At 37.4% G+C, this 25,676-nt stretch overlaps 1 protein-coding gene across 9 annotated transcripts in view; it reads left to right on the top strand.

Annotated features, from left to right (window-relative positions):
- The window catches only part of KCNIP4 (potassium voltage-gated channel interacting protein 4), a 426,114-nt gene that overhangs the window by 294,915 nt on the left and 105,523 nt on the right, over positions 1 to 25,676 (top strand). The window contains exon 1 of one of the 9 annotated variants that reach the window (XM_026846783.1): positions 22,278 to 22,821. The exons of the other annotated variants lie outside the window; for them this stretch is intronic. Within the exon in view, the coding sequence (XP_026702584.1) occupies positions 22,710 to 22,821 (112 nt within the window). The 5' untranslated portion in view covers positions 22,278 to 22,709. Of the gene's footprint in view, positions 1 to 22,277; positions 22,822 to 25,676 lie in introns of those variants that run through there. 9 annotated transcript variants of the gene reach the window in all.

Genomic DNA, 25,676 nt, shown 5'->3' with positions numbered 1-25,676 from the left:
CAGTGCTGGGATAGTGGGGCCAGTAGTGTGGAATTAGAGGACAGGGAGGCCACTCAGCTGGGATCCCTGTCTAGGGAAGGGGGCATTGACAAAGCCATTGTAAAGAAGACACAAAATCTCTGTCTCTGGGGGAAACTCCTGTCAAGTGTGAGGGAGAGGTTCTTCAAGGTAGATTTTTTTTATATCATCCAAATAAGTGGACCACTATGGAGAGAGGTATTCAATACTCGAGGGAGCTAGCCATGCGGAAGATGGTTTACTATGACCCAGATAATGCACAGCTACCCACAGATCCAGATGAAGTCTGATGCACCCAGCCCATGTGGTGGAAGTTTGTACAGAGCACACCATCATCATATGACAATGCATTAGCAGTAATGGACTGAAGAGACGAAGAGGGACCAACAGTTGATGAATTGGCTCACCGACTATGAAAATATGAGAAAGTCACTCTTCCTCCCTTGTCGTGGCTGTGGAGAAATTATCTCAAGAATTCCAGCAATTTAAAGAGGGCATGTCCTACTTCCCACCTGCACGCACTATGATCTCATCTGTTAGGAGCAGTTGTTTCTCTACTCAAGAGATCCAGTATACACCATGGGGAAAGCTGTGGCATCGCCTGCATGACTATGGAGAAGACATGAAGAAATGGGATGGAAAACCTGCCTACTTCCTAGAAGAGCAGGTATGTGAGTTGGAAGGAAGAACAACTACAAAACAGGGTTCTTTTAAGAGAAGCGCTGCTCTGGTTTTCAGCAATCAAGTGCCCAAACAAAGCAGAAGGGTTGACTTTGTTCATGATCCTATGAGAAGAACTTCTGATTTGTATTCACAAGACGTGAGGGATCAAGATGAGACTGAAACCCGTGCACACCACACCAACCCATTGGTCAATAGCAGGTATTATGACCAACATTAGAGGGGCCCTGCCTCCAGCCAGGCAGAGGACAGGGACAGTCAAGTTTATTGGTGGGTGTGGATTCAATGGCTTGGCACATCTGACCCTCAGCAGTATAAGGCTTTAGTGGACACTGATGCTCAATGCACCCTAATGCGGTCAAATTTTTAAGGGGAAGAATCCATTTGTATTTCAGGAGTGACAGGTGTGTCTCAACAGCTGACTGTATTGGAGGCCGAGGTGAGCCTAAGTGGAAAAGAGTGGGAAAAACACCCCATTGTGACTGGCCCAGGCACTCCATGTATTCTTGGTATAGATTATCTCAGGAGAGGATATTTTAAGGATCCAAAAGGGTATCAGTGGGCTTTTGGTGTAGCTGCCTTGGAAACAGAAGGAATTAAACAGCTGTCTGTGTTACCTGGTCTCTCAGAGGATCCTTCTGTTTGGGATTGCTGAGGATCGAAGAAAAATGGGTGCCAGATGCCACTACAACACTGCACTGACGGCAGTATCACACCAATTGAGACTCTGCAATCCCTATCCATAAACTGATTCATCAACTAGAGAACCAAGGAGTCATCAGCCAGATGCGTTTCCCCTTTAACAGCCAGTGCGAAAGTCTAATGGAGAGGGGAGACTGACAGTGGACTATCGTGGCCTGAACAAAGTCATGCCACCACTGAGTGCTGCTGTGCCAGACAGGCTAGATCTTCAGTATGAACTAGAGTGGAAGGCAGCCAAGTGGTATCCCACGGTTGATATTGCCAATGCATTTTTCTCCATCCCTCTGGCAGCAGAGTGCAGGCCACAGTTTGCTTTTACCTGGAGGTGTGTCCAGTACACCTGGAATCAACTGCCCCAGGGGTGGAAGCAGAGCACCGCCATTTGCCGTGGACTGATCCAAACTGCACTGGAACAGGGTTGAAGCCCCGGAGCACTTACAGTACATTGGTAATATCATTATATGGGGTAATACAGCAGAAGAAGTTTTTGAGAAAGGGGAGAAAGTAATCCAAATCCTTCTGAGAGCTGGTTTTGCTATAAAGCGGGATAAGGTCAAGAGGCCTGCGCAAGAGAGTCAGTTTTAGGAGTAAAATGGTGAGATGTACGTCATCAGATTCCAGTGGAGGTGATTAATAAAATAGCAGCTATGTCCTCACCAACTAACAGAAAGGAAACACAAGGTTTTTTTAGGTGGTGTTTGTTTCTGGAGACTTCACATTCCAAATTACAGTCAGATTATAAGCCCTCTCTATCAAGTGACCTGGAAAAGAATGATTTCATATGGGGCCCAGAGGAAAGAAAGCTTTTGAACAAATTTAAAAAGGAAATAGTCCATGCAGTAGCCCTCAGGCCAGTTCGGACAGGACAAGATGTTAAAAATGTGTTATACACTGCAGCCGGGAAGAAAGGCCCTACATGGAGCCTCTGACAGAGAGAACCAGGGGAGACTCGGGGTCGACCCCTGGGGTTTTGGAGTCCGGTATGCAGAGGATGCAAGGACCACTATCCTCCAACCAAAAAGGAGTGTATGAAGGAGTCCGAGCTGCTTCAGAGGCGATCGGGACTGAAGCACAGCTCCTCCTGGATTCCCGACTGCCGGTGCTGGTCTGGATGTTCAGAAGGTGTGTCCCCTCTACACACCATGCAGCTGATGCCACATGGAGTAAATGGGCTGCATTAATGACACAATGGGCTCAAACAGGGAGCCGCAGCTGTCCAGGAATACTGGAAGTGATCACAAATTGGCCAGAAGGCAAAGATGGTGCCAGAGGAAGAGATAAGATGTGCTGGCCCCACCATATAATAAACTACGGGATAATGAGAAGCGATATGCTCTCGACGGGTCCTGTTGCGTTGTGGGGAAACATCGAAGGTGCAAAGCAGCTGCGTGGAGACCCACATGGCTGGTCACTGAAGGAGGTGAATTGAGTCAGTTCACAGAGGTGAAAACCATCCAGCTGGCCTTGAATATCGCTGAGCAAGAAAAGTGGCCGGTGCTCTACCTCTATACTGATTCATGGGGGGTGGCAAATGAGCTGTGGGGGTGGTTACAGCAGTGGAAACGGAGCAACTGTCAGCACAGAGGCAAACCTGTCTGGTCTGCTGAATTATGGCAAGATACTGCTGCTTGGGTAGAGAATCTGGTTGTGAAAGTACGTCATATAGATGCCCATATACCCAAGAGCTGGGCCACTGAAGAACATCATAACAACCTACAGGTGGATCAAGCTGCTAAGATTAAGGTGGCTCAAGTAGATCTGGACTGGCAACATAAGGGTGAGCAATTTCTGGCTCGCTGGGCCATGACTCCTCAGGCCATCAGGGGAGAGATGCAACATATAGATGGGCTCTGACCGAGAGGTGGATTTAGCCATGGATGTTATTGCACAGGTAATCCATGGATGCTAGACATGTGCCGTGATCAAGCAAGCCAAAGAGTTAAAGCCCATTTGGTATGGAGGACAATGGTTAAAATATATATATGGAGAGGCCTGGCAGATTGATTATAGCATGCTTCCACAAACTCAGCATGGCAAACATTATGTGCTTACAATGGTGCAACAGCCACCAGATGGTTGGAAACTCAGGCCGTGCCCCATGCCACTACCCAGAACACCATTTTAGGCCTTGAGGAGAAAGTCGTATGGCGGCATGGTACACCAGACAGAATTGAGTCAGATAATGGGACACACTTCCGAAACAACCTCATAGATGCTTGGGCCAAAGAACATGGTATTGAGTGGATATATCACATTCCTTACCATGCACCAGCCTCTGGTAAAATTGAGTGGTACCATGGGTTTCTAAAAGTTACACTGAGAGCAATGGGTGGTGGAACTTTCAAACACTGGGACGTCCATTTATCAAAAGCCAACTGGTTAGTCAATAGCAGAAAATCTGCCAAGCAAGTGGGCCCTGCTCAATCAAACCTCCTACATACTGTAGATAGGGATTAAGCCCCCATATTGCGCATTAAAAATATGCTGGGGAAGACAGTCTGAGTTATTCCTGAATTGGGTAAAGGTAAATCCATGCATGGAATTACTTTTGCCCAAGGACCTGGATGAACTTGGTGGGTAATGCAGAAGGACGGAGAAGTCCAATGTGTGCCTCAAGATTTGGTTTTTAGGTGAAAATAGCCAATGAATCAAACTGTCAAATAACCCTGTTATTTCAATTGGTGCCCCACAACATCCTCCTGCCACATCCAAAGCCTCCTGTTCCACCAACTGAGCCAACTTCACTTCGTTCCTCCAGTTTTAAAGACTATCATGACATATGGAACCCAAAGTTCTATACTACTGTACATTACCCATTTGGACTTACTATTGTTACTGTTACTATTTTTTTTACTATTAGTAATTTATTTTTTTTAATTCAACCTACGAATTTCTTTTTTTTTTTTGTCCCTCCCCTATTTCAAGGGTCAGGGCGGGTGGGGTTTTGTGTGTGTGTGTAAGCAAATGTCTGGCCATGTGGTGATTGGCTACTGGTGCAGTTTAAACCACAAGAGCATAGAGAGAAAACTGTTTAATTTTGCCTGTGTTCCACCCTCCCTTCCACTTATTTCTGAAATAGAGTAAGTCTGTCAATATGCAAGTAGAGGGAAGTTTTCTCAGCCCTCTGATAGGCACAAAGATGTAACTGAATAAATGTCTGATTTAGGATTTCTGAGTAGTCCATCCATTTGGGATTTAAAACACTAATCTCCTTTATAAAATTAATCTGTAGTAGAAGAGGTAGTGGTGCATTTTTTTGCAGAGCAGCCTTAGCAGTAAATCCAGGCCTGTGGGATCAAAAAGAATAAGCAGGTGTGGGCTGATCCTGTAACCTGGAAAAAAGGCTACTTGCCAATAGTGTGAAATCCTGTTTCTGCTGTTCTTTAGTGCTTGCTACACATTTTCTATTTAAGATTACTCAAATGAACCAGATAAGGATAATCTGAAACAGGTAAGAGAACTCAAAATTCAGGTAAGTGTAAGAAGCCTTCATTCATCATGTCATAACTATGATAAATATAACATAATGAAGTGATAGTTTGATTAACTTTTCATGTTAATTTGTAGAATAATTATTGTGTTGTTCAATATTTAAGCAATTTTAAGAAATACTAAATATTCATTCATTATATTTTTCCTTAATTGTACAGAACAAATTTAGTTTGTCCTCAACAGACACATAACAAGTAAGACAAATTTATTTTCTATTGTGTATGAGTACTATAAAGCCTGAAAAATCTCTTTATTGTACAGATTTTTCTCTACTTGCTTTAATCACTAATTTGACAATCTATTTAATATGATTAAATATATGGAACAAAATAAATTAAAATCAGCATACCTTTCACCCTCTTCTTTAATTTCTGTGTGCAGCAGTAAAATGAGAAAAATATGTGCAGAGATGAAAAAAAGCTTAACAAGCAAAAATCAAAGAAAAAATTATGCTGGATATAAACATTAGCAGGTAGTGATAGGGAGGACAAAATAGCAATAACTCGTATTTCAATGGCTATCATAATATCTTAAATAATTCTTCAAATACTAACAAAGTAAGCCTCACAAGTGTATATTTTCTTAAGAAAAAGAGGATAACTAAAAACCCTGAAACAGTTAACCACCACCTTGATGGTATTTTGGCAAAGGTGCGTTTTAGTTTTCTGAAGGTAGAACGAGAGCTCCTGCTCTCACTCCTGGACCATTTAGCATTTGAACAAGACTGTAGATTTCTGTTGTACATGAAAATTCTGTAAGTAGAAAATACTTTATGTGCATAGATACTGTATATTTAATCATCCCTATTGTACTGCTGATTATAGCCAAGTCTAAAAAGCTACAGAGGGCAGAAAGATGTAGCACCTAAAAATAATTTTACAGCATCGTAAAGCATAAGATTCATAAAGTAAAGGATTTATCCTGCGTGCAAGGAGGCTGTGTCATTTTTTTCAATATTGATGTGACATTATTATTATTATTATTATATCTAAACAGAATAGTGTTTATAAATAACAGAATTCCTATCAGGGTGTTCAGCTTCTTTCTTTTCATTAGAAGTATCTCCTAATAGATGTAGCTCAGCTCAGGTTCTGCTCCTGTCCGTCTGTTACGTTACTTATGCCAGTGGATATTGCTTTTCTTCCACTTTTTTTTCTCTTCAGATTTTTCAATACAGTGCTTAAAACATGCAGAAAATATCTATCAAGGTAATGTCACAGCTGGTGAGGTTTGGTTTAGATTTTCTTTCTGAAGCGAGTCAACCTGCTCTTGACCTTCAGAGGAATTAAACTCTTTTCCAAAACATTTAACAATGCCCTTTAATTCTGCCTCGTGTAACATTAGTGCCACACATTGCTTATGCAAGCAGTGAATACAAATGTAATTCCTTCTGGTAACTTTATGTATATGTTCAAGTTTCACTGTCTTCAGTACATCTTGAGGACATGCTGCTTCAGTGCTATCCTGCTAAAGATGATGTCCTGAATCAGAGTTAGTCTTGTCTTGTAGAGTGATGAATATTAAATACTCTAAAACAAATATGTGAATCTTTAGGTTCTTGTAGTGTTAAAATACTCAATAATTCCATTTATCAAGTATGATAGTAAATCAGGGGGGACGAGGATTATGTGGAGTACATATTAATATCAGCATTAGTATAGCTAACACTTGTACTATTAAGGCACGGCATTATCACGCAGCAATTTTTTTTTTTTTTTTTACTTTTCAAAGTAACTATGAATTTGCTTTTTTAGCTGATTCAATTTAGCATTTTAAATTGAGGAAATCACTGGAAAGGGGTGGCCATCAGTATGCTATATCTATCTGATTTACTGTTAGTGCATTCTAGTAAGTTATATTTCAGCTTTTACTTTGAGGCAGAGATAGCATAAGCAAATTTCAGTGCATGAGATTGAGTCATGGTACCTGTTAGTGTTCTTGATATAGAATAACAGTCTAATTTGTGCTACTTTAGAAAATCTTAACAAGACATTAAAATCTTTTCGATGGATGTCCTTTTCGGCATCAATAGAAATCTGTTACTTTTGTATTTTAAATCTACAGAGATTCAAAAATTACAAGTAGAAGGTGTAATGTATAACCAGAAGAGATTTTATATCTATCTATCTATCTATCTATCCTTTTCTTCATATGTTTTAATATATTTTTCCAAGTGAATATTTCATATTCACTTGGAAAACAGAAAAAAAACCCTAACCTTGGAGAGATGAGATTGAATAGATTAGTAGAAAGTACCTATTTCAAAACACACAGCAGGTCTATAGCACTATTGGACTTGCTCATTTTTATAAGTAGTAACTGGAATGTGAGCCTGGATTTCAGTTATTCCAGTATGAATGACTTTGATCCCACACATCACTTGGTGCCATTCTTTACATTCAGGAGTGCTACAAACATTTTCTCTCTGTGAATTTTCTATCAGTTGATGCTGTCTTCCTCAACTGTGCATTGCTCTTGGCTCAGTCATTATAATGTTGTTTATTGCTTTTACTGAGTGGATATACTTGATTGTTATACTGAATGAGAAATAATATAACTTTTATATTGTATTTATGCTATTTAAACAAGAGTTTGCAATACCCCAATCATGCCAGAAGCCAGATAATCAGTCCAACTGCTGCTGTCTTTTCCCTTTCCTGTAAGCAAATTTTTTTCTTTTAACCTTTATTTTATTTCTAACTACCTGTCTTCAGTTATCACTGTGCCTGGTTCACTCTCCCCATATATTAGCAATACTATGGCAAACCTGAAACTAGTATTTCCTGATTTGTATTTAATGCTTGAAATGACAGCCTTAAAGGGTCTGTTGGATATAACTTCATTATGATATTCTGTATGCACACATAAAAGAGGAAAAAAAAAAAAGTTTCTTTTTCCTATCAGTTATCTTAGTGATTATTAGCAGAAATACCATTTTCAGCACTAGTCTTCTGCACAACAGCCTGCTACATATGAAAGTAACTTTCCTAGAAGAATATACAAAATGGAAATAGCACAATACTATGACACAACTGCATTGCATATACCTCAGTGGAGATTAACATGTATAGAATAAGATGTAAAACCACACTTCAGTTAGCTTACTTTGCTTTATCAGTTTGAAATAAACTAGACTAAGATAAAGAATTCTTAGAATTTTGTAACTTCATTAAAGATGTTCCAGCTTCCAAGCCAAGAGAAAAGCTTACTTTCTTCTATCTCACATAGGAGTGTTTCCATTTGAAGTAAGATTTTTTTCAGGCTCTGTACTGCTGTGTCATCTGTACAAAGCTATGGATACAAATCAAAGCAGTGACAGATAAAATGTAGCTAAGAAACTAACCGATTTTTGTCTGCCTTTTTAGGCAGATTGAAAAAAAAAAAAAAAAAAAAAAAAGCCTTAATGTTATGGGAGGGTCAATAGTTGTCCTCACTGGCAAATGGTACATTCTGGAGTCAGAGTTTATTCAGAAGAAAAATGTTAGCACATTACTGTGGGAGGGATGTAGGGAAAGGAAATAACTCTCATAAACATGAATCCTGAATTTCTCTGCCCCTGCATTTGCACTGCTAGTAAACATTGTTGACTCATAGTTGACTGTATATATGGTCACGTATATACACCCAGAATTTAATTAGACTTGATTAGACTTAGATTAAAACATTAGATTTGGGGGCTTGGTGGGCTAGTTGTCTGGACCAGAAACTTAGTTAACTTAGAAGTAAGGACATTGTATTTTAATTTTCATTTTTTACTTTAAGATTTTAATCAACTGTTCATCACTGCAGCTACTGATAGAGGAGCAGTGGCTAGTAGAAAGGAAGGGGTATGCTTCAGTGATACCTAGTAATTCTAGAAGGGTGAGCACCACCAACCGTTTTAAAAATAAAGGTAGGATCACCAAATATTATAAAGTTGAAGGATTTTCCTTGGTTTGAGCTAATCCTTCAGATACTTTTACAGCTGAACTACTTGGATCTGTTTTTCTACCTCACTTCTATTGTTTCTCTTTTCCTTTCCTTCACTCCAGTTTTGTAAAGCATAACTGTTTGGGTTGTTTTGTTAAGCATCAGAAGGGAATCAAAGAATTAAACAAAGCACAAACAGAACTGTTGGTTTGTCAGCAGTGGTATCGGGTGAGTCTGATGTGTTCACAAGTGTACAGGATTGGAAAACAAAATGTTTTTATCTGTTCATAGAAAAAGGCTTTAATTGGGGGGATCATGATGTGCTAACAGATAAAACTACATTAGTGGTGGAAGGAAGAAACAGCTCACCAGAAAGCAGAATGAACTTATCGCTTCCATTAAATTTAGAAGCAGATTTGTACTTGCTATTCATTATAAATTGCTTTGCAACTTGGGGGAAAAAAACCTAAAGAGATTTAACAGATGTAGATAGTCACTCTCTTAGAGAGTGCTGGAGGCACAGCTATGATAGAATGATTACAGCTGTGTGAGAAAGCCTGCTCTTAGTTCTCAAGGAAAATGAAAACAACAGATAAAAGATGGCAGACAGATGAAAGTGGCATAATATTTTATGGACCTAAGTTCCTCAGATATTTCAGTGCAGTAACAATATAAATCTTCTTTGGTATTTATTCTGCAATAGACTATCATTCCAAAACTGAAAAATGTATTAACTTCTGTTTGTTATAGTGTATACCAACAGATGGCCATTGATGCACAAGTATTTTGTGTTCATCCTACAAGCAAGTTGTTGGTTAGTAAGGCTGAGATCTCTCTTGTCAAACATACAAGGCGTATTTAATTGTATGTTAAAGGTTATTGTGAAATGGAAAATCTTTTCCTTGGCTCTGCTATTAAATTTGTCAGTAGTCCATATGCAAACTTAGCTGATGTAGAAGATGTATTTTTTTTTTTACTTAATGAGTATGACTGCAGTGTAACCTTGAAAGGGAGCAAGAACAACAGCCTCCATGTAGATGTGACTCCCGAGAGAAGGTGTGTCATTTCTTCCAGCTCTTTCTTGAACAGCTTCATGGCCAGCTGCAGCTCCTCAAGGAGCTCTTGCTCCCCAGGGAGCTGACCTCGAGCACAGGCAGCTAAACTCCTGGGTGGTGGGAGGCACTCTGACATGTGCATCCTTGAATCACAAGTACCATCTTAAGGTCTTGATGTTTTCTTCCATGAATTTTCTACGTGTTCATCTTGAGAAAAGTTTTTTCTAGCTTTCCCAGCAGGTTTGTCTCCTGTTTCTCTGTTTGCTATGGTGTTGTGATCCAACCCATTTATTTTACAAGTTTTAAAAAAGGATGTTAGCATAGGTGGATGCATTTTTTTATACATGCTCTTCCTGAGTCTCTAAAAGTAAGCTTTAGATGCCAGATATATATATTTACCTGCTATCAGTCTAAGTTTTTAATATGTACTTCTGCTGGTGAAAGAAAGGATTGCTTATAAATATCTTAGAGGGGCTTGGTTGAAGTACATGACGAGAGAAAGAAATGTAAAGGGTCTACCCAGATTAGTTCATCCCTGTCTAAAGGGAGCAAAAATTTATGATTTACTAATAGTTTGGGGTTTTAACATGTCTTGAGTCTAACGGACTTAGCAGTCTATTAACATGTTTCTTTTTGTTGTTTTCCTTAAAGAAAACCAAAATTTACACAATCTTTCCCTCATTCATCATCCTAAAGATGATGTTTTCCAACTTCAAACTTCTAAATTTAAATACTAGCTTACATTGTTATGATTTAAGGGTATTTGTAATTTTGCTCCAGGGGAAAAGGGTGGTTTTCACAAAGTCTTAAAAATTAAAAAATCCTGTATTTTCTAACACCAACTTTGTGAACTATATAGGATAGGGATTGATGTATGTTAGTATATGCAGTATCTGAGTTTTCTGAAATATATTTCATGCTATATTTATGTATAGGAGCAGTTTGTGTTTTAACATGTAGAGAAGTCAATTTTTAAATTCAAACACTTGCACAGAAATGTAATTTGAAGTATGCAGGGTGAGAAAAGGATAAACAACAAAAAACCTCCAAATTTGAACCAAGAAATTCCTCAGACAAAGTGTCCTTTAAAAACAAAACAAAACACAAACTTAAAAATAATTTCTTAGTATTAATCGTTCTCTTACAGCTGGTTTTCTGTCCTTTTGTACATCAGGTCATGATTCTGTCTGAAAAAATTATTTTCAACATTTATTTTACTCCTGGGCAGTTGATAACTCAGGGCATGAAATGAAAATAATGATAAAGTGAAAGCTAAACTCTCACTCAAAGCGCGAGTCACTTTTGAACTAAAAAGAGTACACTGTACCAAGTCACTAGGGTCACTGGCCAACAGCTGCTTCATAGAGCAATGTGCAGGTATGCCTGGGACTATGCATCTAGGTTCAATCTCTTTATTCTTTGCAAAACAGCCCTTGATGTATTTTGAAATGCTGTAGATATCCTTAAAACATTAGACAGTTATCCCCTCCAGTGCATGGTGGTACCTGCTTTTACTTCTTTTCCTTCAGGAAAGCTGTGCTGCACAGATCATTGAACCGATTGTGGATAGGGCTGCAGCTGGGGTCTGGTATCTGGGCCTGGTACTCTGATGGTGTCCGTGACCCTTTTACTCTTCCCACAAGTGGGCTAAAATTGCCCGTCCTGTCAAATGCGGTCTGAGAACTTTTACTCACCCTTACTGCTTGTCAGCACAGGACATGCTCTGCAAAATACTGATTTAACCACCAGAAATGTTGGAAATGCAAAAGTGAGCTAACACCACTCCTCCACACCTAGAGTTTATTAATTTTGCTTTTTACTGGAGATTGGGAGTTGCAGAGAAGCTGAGGTTGTTGGAACTATTCCTTCTGTTTTCTGTCTTGCTTTTTCGAAACTTGCCTTTTGCTGATATGTGTTCCCAAAGAGTATAAAATCACTTTAGTTTTGTGTCAGCCAATCCTTTAATTGCTAACCTCCTTCAGAGAGACATCCTGTGTAAGGTAGTACCTTGGAAAAAAGACAATATCTTGAATTAATTATTTTTTAAAGAAATGAAGTTTCTAATAAAAATCTTGATACATTTTTTTGAAACAATCATCTATAGAGAATGTTTTACCAAATAATCTAGCCTGTACTGGGGTTTGTGATGAGGAGAAATTCTTGTATTTGTTCAAAGCATGTAACTATTTTTGCTTTTTCTCCATCTACGCTAAAAAGCTTTATGGTTCTTAACTTATTAATACCACTGAGAAACTTCTTTGGGGATCAAAAATTCTCTCACTTTGCTAAATGGGAGCCTCAGTTCAATGAATAAGGCAGCAAGTATTGCTTAACCTTTACTGCAGTTACATTCCCTTTTCCCCCAAACAATTAAAATTGAAAGAAAACAATCTTCTGACAGGGAAGGAGCAAGACAGCCACTGCATTCTGTTTCCTTGAGACTCAGAGCAGATAATGTATGTCTCTCTCTTGGTATGCAAGACAGTGTAATTCATTAGGAAGAAAAAATGTGCTGAACTTGAATTCACCAAGAGAATTTACCAGTTGGCTGAACACCATATAATATAAACTTCTTCCTATAGCTAGGATCCAAATGAGAAAATTTAAGGAATACCTTTCAAAGGTACTAGTTCTATAAACATGTCCTATATACTTACATTAAGTAATCTAAATTAGGATTAAACATCAAACCCATTAAAAATACAAAATTGGACTGACCTGTGGTTTTCTGCTGCTGCATGTGAACTGTATGTCTGTGGGCTGTGTATCTGGTTGAATCCCACACAGTAAGGAAAGCTGCTGCTGCATGGCTACCGTTCTTCTCATACATCTGGTATGACAGCAAGTTTTGGCTTTGTCTTGCAGTAGCTTTGTGCTGGCTATGTCAGTTGAAACCCCTCTGGAATTTGTTTCCTTGCTTGCCTGCTCTTTCACCATTAGGGTCTGGCTTTGTTCCTGAGTCTGCACAGGATTCCTAGTCTGGGACTATAGCTACTGTCTACAGAAATATGTTGAGGACAAGTCCTCTGCTTTCTTTTCATTTTTTTTTTTTTGTTTGTTTGTTTTGTCAAATTATAAAAATATTTTTATCTGATTTAACAACCTGTGAAAGCTCACACAGTATCAGGCAAGCACCAAAGCAAGTGCAGAAGAGACAACATGCTAGGGACAGAGCGACAAAACTGTCAAACCTGTTCAGGCAGCCTTGGAATAGCCTAATTATTCTCCAGTGTACCACAGAGTTGCTGTATGTAAAGACAGCATGCGTTACTGTCACTATTAGCAAAGAAATATTTCTAAGAATAAGTTTGAAAATAAACACTACCAAAACAAGCATCGATTGCAGTGAGGGAATGGGCTGAAGTCTTGGCACACTCTCGGGGCACCTGAACTGAAATAAAAGTTCCTGAAAATTAAGGGCATACATGATTATATCTAATGTTGGGGGAAGAGGAGTGTGAAATTTATTTGCTTTTGAGTAATCAACAAGTCAAAATGTTACTAAATATTTAATATTTTTATGAGGGGAGGATATTAATGAAATGCTAAGACTGTGGCTGGCTGCCTCATCATACAATCTTGCTCATGATTAACTGAACTCTACCTGAAAACTAGTTACTAAATTTTTTCTGTGTAACTTTTTTCCTAATTAGAGTCAGTTCAGAAAAGAGTGGCATGACTGGAAAGTGAGAGAAATTGCTTCTGAGAAGATTGGAGAAATTAAAATTCATAGCCTGGTGAACAGATGATTACTGGGGAGAAATGATTCCTGAAGTATTAATGGCAGCAAAAAAGTCTTAAAAATGTCTGAAAATGGCTTTAAAACATCTAAAAATCCAGCCAGATCCAAATCATGTTGGTTTAATAGGAGGAAGACATGCTGGAATCTCAGTGAGAGATTTTTGGTATGGCTCTGTGCGTGTCAAGAAGTATGTGAAAATGAACTTCGCATTGACCCACAAACCTGCTGTGCATAGTGAAATATTTACGTATCTAAGCTGTAAGCATGGATTATAGAGGCTGTAGTAAACCCTGCAAAGCTACTAAAGAAGAGAAGATTTGATCCCTGCAGTAGCATATCACAATCAAAAGTGGTGTCTGAAGTTTTTTTGAAGGTTGGAGATATTGTGCTTCTGTAATTTGTTGTTTCCCTCATTTCAGTATCTACAAGAACCTCATGATGCTACAGTTCTTTGGACATATTATAATGCTTCCTTAAGGAAGAGCCATAGCCTTGCTTTTACTTACTTCAGTAATAAGTCATTATAACCTCATTGCTCCCTTCAGGGTTTGGTTTCATGCTGCTGCTGCTTTCCAGAGTGATTGAACAGCAGAATTGCTGGAGCAGAAAATTTTTCATTATGTTATATAGATCTTCAAATATCATTGTAGGTTCCTGTGTTGGGCTAGGGATGTGTCTATTATGGATTTTGAATATATCCAGGGAGGCAGAATTCATAGCCTCTCCAGGCAACCTGTGCCAGTGTTTGGTCACCTTCACAATAAAAATGTGTTTCCTGATGTTGAGAGGAATCTCCTGTGTTTCAATTTGTGCCCTTGCCTCTGGTCCTGCCTGTGGGCAGCACTGAGAAGACTATGGCTCCGTTCTCTAAGCACTCTCCCTTCAGTTATTAATATACATTGATGTGATCCCCCTTGCGCCTTCTCCAGCCTGAACAGTCCCACCTCTCAGTCTTTCCTCATAGGAAGGATGCTCCAGTCCCCTAGACACCTTTGTGGCCCTTCGCTGGACTCTGCGGTTTATCTGTTTCCCTTGGCTTGGGAACTAGGCACAGTGATCCAGGTGTGGCCTCATCTGAGGCGGCATCTTATTTTTTGTCAGTAATAAATAAAAAAATAATTAATGACATGCTTCAGAAGCTGTTAATAAATGAAACAATAATATATAAACAGATGTTATGGACTAATTCAGAAGATTGCATAATTCTGAATGGTAACCACATGTTGCAGATCTGTAGTCAAATCTGTGCATATGTTATATATAGTCTGAGTCGTCTTATATACACCTAAGGGATACGATTGTGATTACGGGGGTTCTTTTATGTTTCTTGAATGTGCTGCAGCCATGTAATAGGGGTTAATTTATTGTAGCTCATCTTTGTAGGACAGATACACTCATCATTTAACAAGTACATCAAATGTAGAAATACGTCAGCCACTTCAGACTTCATTTATAATACTTTCCTGTTGCTATGGAAAAATATAGTGCTTCACCTTTCTAAAAGCCAAGGAGAGAAATAGAACATTTATTGTACGTGGATTATTTCATATCAGAGAAAGACAGGTGCATCACAAGAAAAGAGCTGCATAGTAACAATATTCTTATGATCATGTTTCATAACACATTTTTTTGTTTAGTTGCTAACCATTTGTTGAACCACAGGGAGCCAGACACACCAGTTTTGAAATAGAGGTGTTGTGTAAGATGGGCTGAGGATTTTGAATTGTTAGATGGTTGGTTTGAAGGTTGGGATGGTGAATATTCCTATTCGTTATTAGAGTGTTAGTTTTTATTACTAGCATACATGGTTCATTTCTTTTCTCATTCATCACAGCAGAAAGCATTTGTCCCTTACTTTAGGAATTCATCTGGGGTCATCTAATTGCATAATCCATAAAAACATAACTTCCTAGATGTATAGGTAAGCATGAGTAGATATATTCATAATTTGGCTAACAGAAAATGACTGCGTATGGCGCTGTGAATACTGCTGCTCTGTCCCAGCATTTCTACCAGCTGGATCTGTAGGCCTCCCAGTGGTTTCTTGTTTGCATATATAAAATGGTTGATAATGGTGCCCTCTTGCTTCAATGTACACTTACAAAAACAGTAGTGGAAAAAGAAGATCAGCAGGTCAGACACTGCGTTCTTTCCAAATGTGAAAAGACTGAAGAAGAGGAGGGTCATGCCAGAAAAAAATTATGTGTTGTTAAAAGCAGGAAAAGCATGCCTTAAATGTTATGTTAGTCAGAGGAAGGTAGATCAAACATTTACTCTCATAATACTTCAAAAGAAGGGGTGAGAATTGAATATGTACAAGTGAGGCACGCCTTGCGCTTGAACTTTTTTAAAAAGTACATTTTGCACTCCTGTTCAAGTAGTTCAGCATCCAGAGAAACAACAATCATTTAATTTTAGAGCCAATCTACAGTAAGTTTTTTGGGGGAAAGCTTACTGATGAATCTCTGCTGGTTAGCTTAACCCAGTCTGAGCTTTCTGCTAAAAAAGCTGTATTATAAATAATAAAGTCTTGGGTTTGACTGGCTCCTAGTAGTTCCATTATACTGCAGTTCTGTGTAGACATACATTTATGCTTACAAATTCGGTAGTGGCAATTCCTGCTGCTGCAAGATCAAGCATGATTTAATATAAAAAGAAAAGCATGTCTCTAGGCTGAAGATATAGTCACATAATTCAGAGATAATTCAATTTGACAAACAAGCCATTGGGCTTTGCAGTAAAACAAAGCAGAATTTGATTACTTACTATTACTAAATGTAATTTAATCTTGTTTGGGAAAGAGATAGCCTCTCTGTAATGCTTTGCTAAAGCTTAATAAATTAAAAGGCTAATATTACTCCCATGGCCATGCTACTTAACTTACAATCCACTTGCATACCAGCTATTTTAAGCATAATTGTATAACATGCTGTATCAGTTAATTTTATAGAAAAATGAAACTACCTGTAGCTGTTATGTCATGGGAGAAGTTGGTAATGGTTGTCTTGTGGGATTCTTTTCAACTCCTGTTTTCAGATCAGTAATGGCAGCAGTCCTTTGATTTAGATCAAAGCAATAACAAAAGCTTCTTAGGAGCAAGTGAGAGTCTGAAGGTGAATATGAAGAGGAAAAAAAGTAATAAAAATCCCATACCATAGCCTAGAACCAGACTACTAAAATGAGGAAAAGAGCTATAGCTGCAATATTATTTTAGTGTTGTTTACTTCTGAGACCAAACTTTCAGAAGTTTGCATATCATATTTTCTCCCTTGATTACAAACCAATGAATTGTCTGTACAGGTGTTGAATTTGTTCCTTCTCAGCCTATATTCACTTACAGTCATTAAAGATCTAGGACATTTAGTGTAATGATTAAAGATGATATATGAAACCTGATAAATTTAATTTTGGGTAATTGCACTCTACCTAGCTCTTCTAACTGGCAAAAGTTTCCCTGCAGTTTTGGCTGGATAAGTAATCTCCTACTGCAATATTGTGCTTTTCAGTAGCTGCAGCACTGACAAGACGAACAAAGTGATTCCATATATTACTCTAATTTTGCTAAACATTGTATGAAAATTACATGATGTTCTGTGATTAGTGTTAGCAGCCTATGCAGCATGTGTTGCATTAAAAAAAATATTAATTCCTTTATCCTGAGAATAATTTTTGAAAGGGTATGTGTAAATTAATTGCTTCTGGTTCTTGAAATGCTTTCTAGTGGACATACTTTTTTTTTTTTTTTTTTTTTTTTTTTCTGCAGTTCTAAGATAGAAACTTTTCTGTATAGAAAACTGTAGATTATTGCCTGTGAACAGATTTCTTACTGGTCAATAGGAGGATTAAGTTCATTATCCGCAATATAACTTTCCTAATAAGCTCAGATCTGACATGAACGAGAAGCTGAAGATTAACAGTTCATCTGACCTGTATGTAGGTGCCTTTTCTGTGTTTATTTGACAGTTTCTTTCTCTTCTGGCTGACTAACATTTCCCTCTGGAAAAAGAGAGTACAGAAAGAAGGGCAGCTAATTAATACTTCCAAATTTTCTTACTATTTCTAACTCATCAGCAGTTTCCCTTTTTAGTTACGTTGGGGGAAAATATCAAATAGAGTCTAATGAACTATTACTGCTAGCCAGTTAAGACTTTTCTTCCCTCCTGTAAATTAGTTACAACACTGGGCAGATGTCTTTCCTTAGGAAAGCAGTACAATTCAAGTCAATTAATGAATAATAATACATCCTTGCCTTGAAAACTGTTCAAATTTGATCAGCCCCATTCTACATTAGACAACAGCAAATCCAGAATATCTGTGCAGAAGACAAAATTATAAGTAGAAGAGATTCCTCTTTGAGGAGAGCCTGAAATAACCTATACTGTTTACAAGCAGAAGTTAAAACCAAAATATAGTGGAAAGCCATAAACCGCTTCAATGTATTTGGGATCAGGTAGGCATTCGTATTTTGTCTACTTCCATGTACAAAAGTCAGAAGAAATTGAAAAGAGGAAGAGTTTATAAATTGCAGAAACTTCTTGTAAGCATTAAAATAAAAATAAAAGAATAAGTAAAATAAAAATTCTTTATGAAAACTAAAGCAATTAAAAGATAAATAAACACTTCATTTTACTGTGCTAATTACAGTGACAGGTTATAGTTCAAAACTAAGAGTTTACTGAAATTAAACTAGTTTACCAATGTATATAAAAGAAGTATGATAATACCAGATAATTTTGAAAGAACCGTGTAATCATATAAAATTATAGGGAAATTTATACCCTAATACACTAATCATAGAATTATTATTTAGCTATTTTTAGGATTTCAAAACAGTTTGTTCCTTAATTGTTCAATTCATAGCATCCTACATGTTACTCTCAAGCATTTGCTATTTGTGATCTGTTAAATTAGGTGGAATATTGTATTGAAATGGCAGATCTTTTCTGGTTTTAGTCGCCTTTGAAATTATTAAAACTCAATTTCCCACATCTAAGCTTTATAAATAATATTTCTGAGTATTTTTGTCTTCTTCCAAGAAGTAAGGGAAAATTGTAGGTATTCCACAAGCGTCCAGCATTATTGTATTAGTACATAATACACTGTCATCTTTGAGGTGTCATTTTTACATATTAAATATATGCATTATTATGCTTTCTATACATAAATAATTACAGTTACAATGATTAGATTAGCCAGTAATTACTTGGGATTGTTTGTGGAAAAATGAAAGGACTCTAGAATGGGATTGTTCTTGTAGACTCTGCTAATTTTTGCAGATCTACTCAGTCCAGTTCAGAATTCACTTAGGGTCTGTGCTTCTATAGATAAGATCTATCTCCTACGGCACTTCAACTCAGGGTTTTTTTTGTCTGTTTACTTAGGAGAGAAAAAACTTGTACTACTTTTTATGCTTGCACAGCTAATTACTAAGGACAAGGAGCTGGCAGGGGCAGGTCCACCGCCATGGAGGCTCACTCCATCCTCTGAGGAGCGCCATGCCATGCACCTGCACCTGCCACAGCCTTACGCAGTAGCATATACTCCCCTTACTTTGTGGAGGGACAAATCAGTGTAAAGCTGCATTTTTGCGTCCGTGTTTATTGCTGAAGGAGTGGTCTGTAGTGGAGTTTAGTACTGACATGGTTATGCTTTCCCATAATTAATGATTCAATAAACCCGTAGGGTGATAACACCCAAATTTCCAGCAAACAAGGAGGGTTCTGCTTCAGATCTTTGTGGAGAGGAATTTACAGCCAGTGGAAGATGCACTGTTTATATGGGATAGCTTCCTAACAACACTAACAATTTTTTTTCCCCATGCAACCTACTGAAGAATCACAAGAAAGTTTGTGCAAACTTAAATCACCACCAGAATGCATTGCGATGTCAAAAATGAAAGCAGGAATTAGGGAAAGACAACAAGCCAGAGCAATTCTTGGATATTACAAGCCATCAGCCTCTGGTTCCAGTGCTTCATGTAAAGGATGATGTTTTCTTTTGTATCCTGAGGGTGGCATTGATGAAAAATTCCTTTCCTTTGAACAGCTTTTAAAATTTGCTTGTAGTGTCAATACAGGCACCCCATGAGGATATGTCACAGAAATACTTATTCTGAAATAACTGAAAAAAATACAAAGAGAGAAATTACACTTGACTGTGAATTTAGGAAGGGATCAGAATACAAAGAAATACCCTATATGTAACTGAATTTTGTTATCTACTTGTTTAAGATTGATTTCATTTTCAAATGCTTTGAGGTATGGAATATTTTTGATTGAACCACATCCAGAAGTATTCACCTCTGTAAGTGACACTGTTGTTTGAATCTGTTGCATGGTGTATTAAAGGAAACATTTCATACATCACTTCCTTTTCCTTTCCACATAGTTTCTTATCCTTTTGATTTACTTTTCAGAGCTAAGACTTGGAGATTCACAAAGTCTCTGTGTGATACCCTTAACTTAGAGAACTATGATGAGAAACAACAGGAAAAGTCTTTTTTTAAGGAGGTAGTCTTTGAAGTCAGTGATCAATGACATTAATTCGGCTGGATGTTCTCATTTTTTCTCTTTAAAAGTTCTGTAATTCTCCTGCTATGGAGGTAGAACTGGCCCCTAAAACTAATCAAATTCATAATCTCTGACCCTTTCGTTTTTCAGAAGGGATCCAGGTGTCTCTGCTTGTGTGAAAGCAGAAAACAAAACACTAGTTATGGTTGGGACCACTTCTCTCTGGGTGGGTTTCTGGATGTGAGTTGGCACATTCAGTGGTGGAGTAGAAGAGCCTCTGCTCCCAAGAGTGGACAACTCAGCAGAAGGTAGCCTGGACCTACTGCATGGAAGGAGGATGTAGACTGACAGATTTCTCCATTTTAATAGCTTCCCTGGTACTCTTTATTAACAACAAAGGCTGCTTTCACAGTTACAGTCTGATTGTTTGCATTATATTAGGTTTATTGTTAATGTAATGCCTGTGAAAGATGGGTCAAAGTTCCGATCTTGGGATCACATTAAGCCTTGAAATATTGTGAACATTTAGCCATGCTTTGTCATTTGAGAAAAAGAAGAAAATTAAGGAAAAAAAACATATCAAGGAGAAAGTGGACGTCAGAGATGAGAATGTGTTGGTGAACATGTCAGAACCTTAAAAGAAGATGATGATACAGAGTAACTAGAAAATGAAAAAAAGATAGAAAATGTTAATTTTCTTTTAAGAGGAATAGAACTTAAGATGGCAATATATTGAATAGTTATTTTACAGTATGAAGCGAAGGTAATGATGTATTTGGAAGGTGCAAATGTGAGATAGTGTATTTGGTTTGATTTACTTTTATTGTGCTTTCTTTCCTCTTAGGCACCTTTTTAGCTCTACAGGTTAATAGGGAAAGGAACTGACATTCAGATTGAAACCAGACATAAAAAATACCAAACTTGTGACATTCTAGTGTTAAATACCCAGAAGAGCAAAATCAAATAATATTGTTGCTTATATATTGCCTAGATATAACATAAAATTAAGTGAAGTACATGTGATTTTTCGAACAACAAAAAACCCCAGATTCTAGAGTTCTCCCTCTATGCAAAAATCTGTGACTTGGTTAGTTATTGTAATTCAATACAGACAGCTTTCAAAGACAAACAAAAAAAAGCAGATAGTAAATTGGAGTTTACATTATTCTTTCCCTACCTGGTAGTCCATGAACAGTAGATCGTTACATTTACAATTTTTTATTATGCCAATTTCAGAATTTAATGACTTTCTGAACAAAAATAAAAGTTTTAAAGCTTTTTGAGAGTTAATAGAAATTGTTTCTATCAAAGAGTTAAGCAGCTGAAGATGAATGGTCGATATTGAGCATCGTTTGTAAGATTGATTTTGGTGTTAGATTATCTGTTTCTTTAGTAGTAATTGTGTCTAAAATTTTTCTGAAACTTCCCCTCACTTTATTTTAGTGCCTTGTATACCAGTGGACTGGATTTAATAAAATTATTAAGATGGGCAGAAGAATAAGCATGTAGTAGGCCTAACCTTATAATATTTATGCATGTGTTGCATAAATATTCTTCGGAGCCTATTCTTCACACTGCGCATCCTCTTGGTAATTGTATTAATAAACACAGGACAATTAGTTTTGTACAGACTATCCAATAAATCATCTGGGATCATAAACCTCTTTTCTTTTTTCCCTAATTCATAGCCTGGGCAATATCTTCCCAGGAGCTGTGGAAAGTGCCTAATTCATATAATTCATCTATATCTATATATATCTCAGAGTTTGGGATTCAGCACTTACAGATTCATGTCCTTAGATAGAAAAGCACTGTTTTTATTTCTTAGCCAATAAATAATACATTCTTCCTACATATGGAACGGGGGTTTGGGCAGTGTATGTCTCCTTGACAGCACTATATTTTGCTAGCTGGAGGCACTGATCTTGCTGATGTGTATTTCTTTAATTTTCATTCTCATTTCCCCTGAAGATTCTAATTAGATTCTGGTGATGCTTAAGAGGAAGGGACAGTATTTCTCTGATTATTCTTTCTAATGCAGAGGGCAGTAGTTTTCTGATGTGCAGCATGTAGCACATGTGGAAACAGATGTCTGTCTTTAGCAAACTGTCATTTGTCCAACTTAACAAAAACCGTGCTAAGAGGAGCTGGGGAAGGGCTGTGAAGCTGGGGGAGAATCACAAAGCCTGGGTCTGGAAGCACTGGAGTGCAGAGTGCAGATAGCAGCACGCTCCCTCGTGCAAGTTTCCAGGGAGCGTTTCTTCTTGGCACTGACACAGCCAAGTCTTCAGCTCTGACACAGATGTTTCTCCATCAGCTCTGAAGTAATGCTGCTCACCAAATACAATGACATATCCAGGGATTCATGGTCCACCTCAGCCTTCTAAGAGGACTCGCTACTGATGAAATCAAATGCTTAGAGAAGCATGAGATGTGAGGCTTTATCTAATATTTTATGTCAGCTGGTGAATCGCCACAGCTCAGTACAGTGCTGCTTTACACCACTGCAACTTTCTTCAAAGCAAACTCTTGGTAAAATCCTCTAATTTCCCTCTGATTGCGAACTGGTGTGAAGACTGGAATGATTTGCCTGTTGGAAGAATGTTGACTCTCGAGTGGGAGTCGGAGGGACTGCAAACAGTGGGTATTGTTGTGATTATATTTGCATCTCTGAAGCTGCTTCATTTGCTGGGACTGATTGATTTTTCAGAAGGTAAAGTGGTCACTTGCAGTTTGTGCTGTTTGTAGGTGTGGTGTCTGATCGGCTAAAATAGACTTAGGGAGCATCAGGTATAAAAGCTGTGAAATAAAAAGGCTTGAAAAGTGAAAATAACATTCAGACTAAAAATCCTGGTTTGCTTCTGATGATTTTACTTTGTTGTTGTAAAACAGAAGTAGATGCTAGTGTAATATTTCTATTTTACAATGAATTGCTAAGTGTCTGTGTGTGGATGTTTATTAGAAAGACTGAAAACTGAACATAATGCCTGTCAGTTGCCTCTGAAAGCTATTCACTGTCACAAAACTTGATAGATTAAGTGGATCTTAGTTCAGTTCATGTTTATAACATGCTTTGCTCTTCTGATTTATGATGCAATTTGGGTTTTATTCTGTATCAGTATTTCTGTGTTAAAAACCTGTTTCATAGACAAATGCAAAACACTTTCTAGAGAATAAGCTTTAGGATGTAGTCTGCTTGACACCTTTCAAAGAAAAAGCATAGATACCAACATTAAATGTGGGTATTTTAAATATATATAATGAATATATGTTTTAAAATTCCTTTTTTTTTTTCTTTTCCTCAGATTCCTCTCTGCTCTCTACTTATATGGGTCATATCATTTCATCTACTCTCAAAGAGGGCTTTGCACTAATTTCAGTAGGATTTTTATTTCTATACGAAGTGATATCTTTCACATTTTATAGAAATAAGCTATTTCAGTTCAGTTATCAATGAGATCTTTTGCTGTCAAGTTTTCAACACTTTAACAAAATGTCTTGTGTAGACTGTTGTAGTATACAAAAGCTATTCACTCACTGAAGCCCTGGCTCAGAAAATACTGCTTTCGTCAGTATGTTTTTACATGTGAACACAAACCAGTCCTTTTTACTGTGCAGCTGCTTTCAGTCAGAATCATACAGCCAAGGAGAGCACTCCAGTTTTCTGAAACATTAACTTTTCATCATGAAATAGGATCTTTGATGGATGTAGATTCACATCATCACCTCATAAAATTGTTCAGCTGATAAAATGTGAAATATTTAACACAGCACTTTTATAGTTCCTGAACTATTGAAATAAATCATCCTTAGAACGGTTTGTGGTGAGAATGTATAATATTTGCTGTGTTACTATATAATGCATCGGTTATGGAATTCTAAAATTACTTTTCAAATTCGAAACAAATGAGTTATTTTTTTTCTCATAACAGTGCTCACTTTTGGGAGTTCTTTATGCTCTGGATGTATAGCATTTTTAACATCTAAAAAATCCTCTTACTAGATTATGTGTTAGTTTCAACTTTATAGCACATGGTAACAGGAAAAAAATACTAAAATGCTAATTTATTTTTTTTTTTAGCAGATGTACAGTTACATCCCTTTCTTGACTTCTCACAGTATGATATGGTTATTAAGTCTGTGGGAAAATGTTTCATGTAATTTCAACTATATTAAATCACCTTTTAAAAAAATCCCCCCTGGTAGAAATTATACTGGTTTTAATATAAATAGTATCAGGATGATATATCAATTAAAGTATAACTCTTTGTCATAGTTCTTAATGGTATTTCCTCACATGATAATTTCATAATTTCACAAAATTACCTAGCAACATAAAACTGATCTCTAGATGTAAAAAGATTAAGCATTATAAATTATAGTGGATGTATTTGTAACATCCACAGTGTGCATAGCTCTAGTGACCTTGGAGAGTTTCCAGTTCCCATAAGGCTGATCTGTTCTATTCAATTCTTCCATGTTTGGGTACTGCCATTACTATTAAACAAGAATTCTGTCCCAAATGATTAAGGAGTATTTTATAGGATATTCAGAATTAATGTTTTGTTGTTCTTCTGCTGAATGCAAGGACAGGTTTTCTGTTGATATGCAGGGAGGACCATACTTGAATGTCCAGTGTTGACCCTGAAACCAAAATAAGCAGTGAGCCCTCCCTAACTACCCCATAGAGGCACAGCATGAGCCATATACTGAAACAAATTGTTCCCATAGCTGGGCTTCCTGATGCCTTAACATGCATTTCTTGATATCCCTGATATATTGACTTATATAAAAAATATAACTGAAGGAAAGGGCAGCATGCTTGTCCAGATGTTTGCCAATACAGGACAGAGAAGACAGCTAAATGACAAGTCCTTAGTTTGTTACAACTCCACTGATTTTGATGAGGTTGTGACGATGCATTACAGCACTTTTAACCAGCAGAATGCCTTGTCTAAACCCAAACCAAGAGTCAGCTACAGAAATGGGAGCAGAACTAAAGTGATCCACAAAAGCATCATGGGCTGAGTAATTGGAGTGTTTCCATCCTTCCAGTTCACTTTTCCTCTCTGTTCACAAGAATGTGGAGGTAGCTTCAGCTTCACTACTCCTTAATCTGTTTGTACTGTGAAAATGCAACATCTTGTTTATTGTTTATTTTTATAGTAATTTATAATGAGATATAAAATATCCTAGACATAGTATTCCAGGCACTTTCAGTATTCTTTTTAAAAAGAACAAACATAAAACAACAGTACGGTTGCAGAAAAAATTCTTTAACACATGTATTGGATGTGTTCTAACCAGTACAGCTTCTTTGCCATGTGCAGTCATTTCTCCTGCAAAAATGGACTTTGAATTGAACAAGCAAGAAGATGGGTCACTCACTGTGTTGTGATGGACAGCCACACTCCTTTACTTTACATAGCAAAGGAGTTAATGGTGAGGAATAGCTTGACTTGCCACATTCCTCCATGGGAAAGTAGGAGAATCTAGGCAATATGTTTAGTTTTATGACAATGTTCAACATTTGTCAGGAAAGAGAACCTGATTTCATGCTATGTCCCA

Source organism: Athene cunicularia (genome assembly GCF_003259725.1).
Source record: "Athene cunicularia isolate RWA chromosome 4 unlocalized genomic scaffold, athCun1 chr4_part1, whole genome shotgun sequence".
NCBI lineage: Eukaryota > Metazoa > Chordata > Aves > Strigiformes > Strigidae > Athene > Athene cunicularia.
Note: the sequence above shows the minus strand (reverse complement) of the source record. Positions and strands in the feature narration are given on the sequence as shown.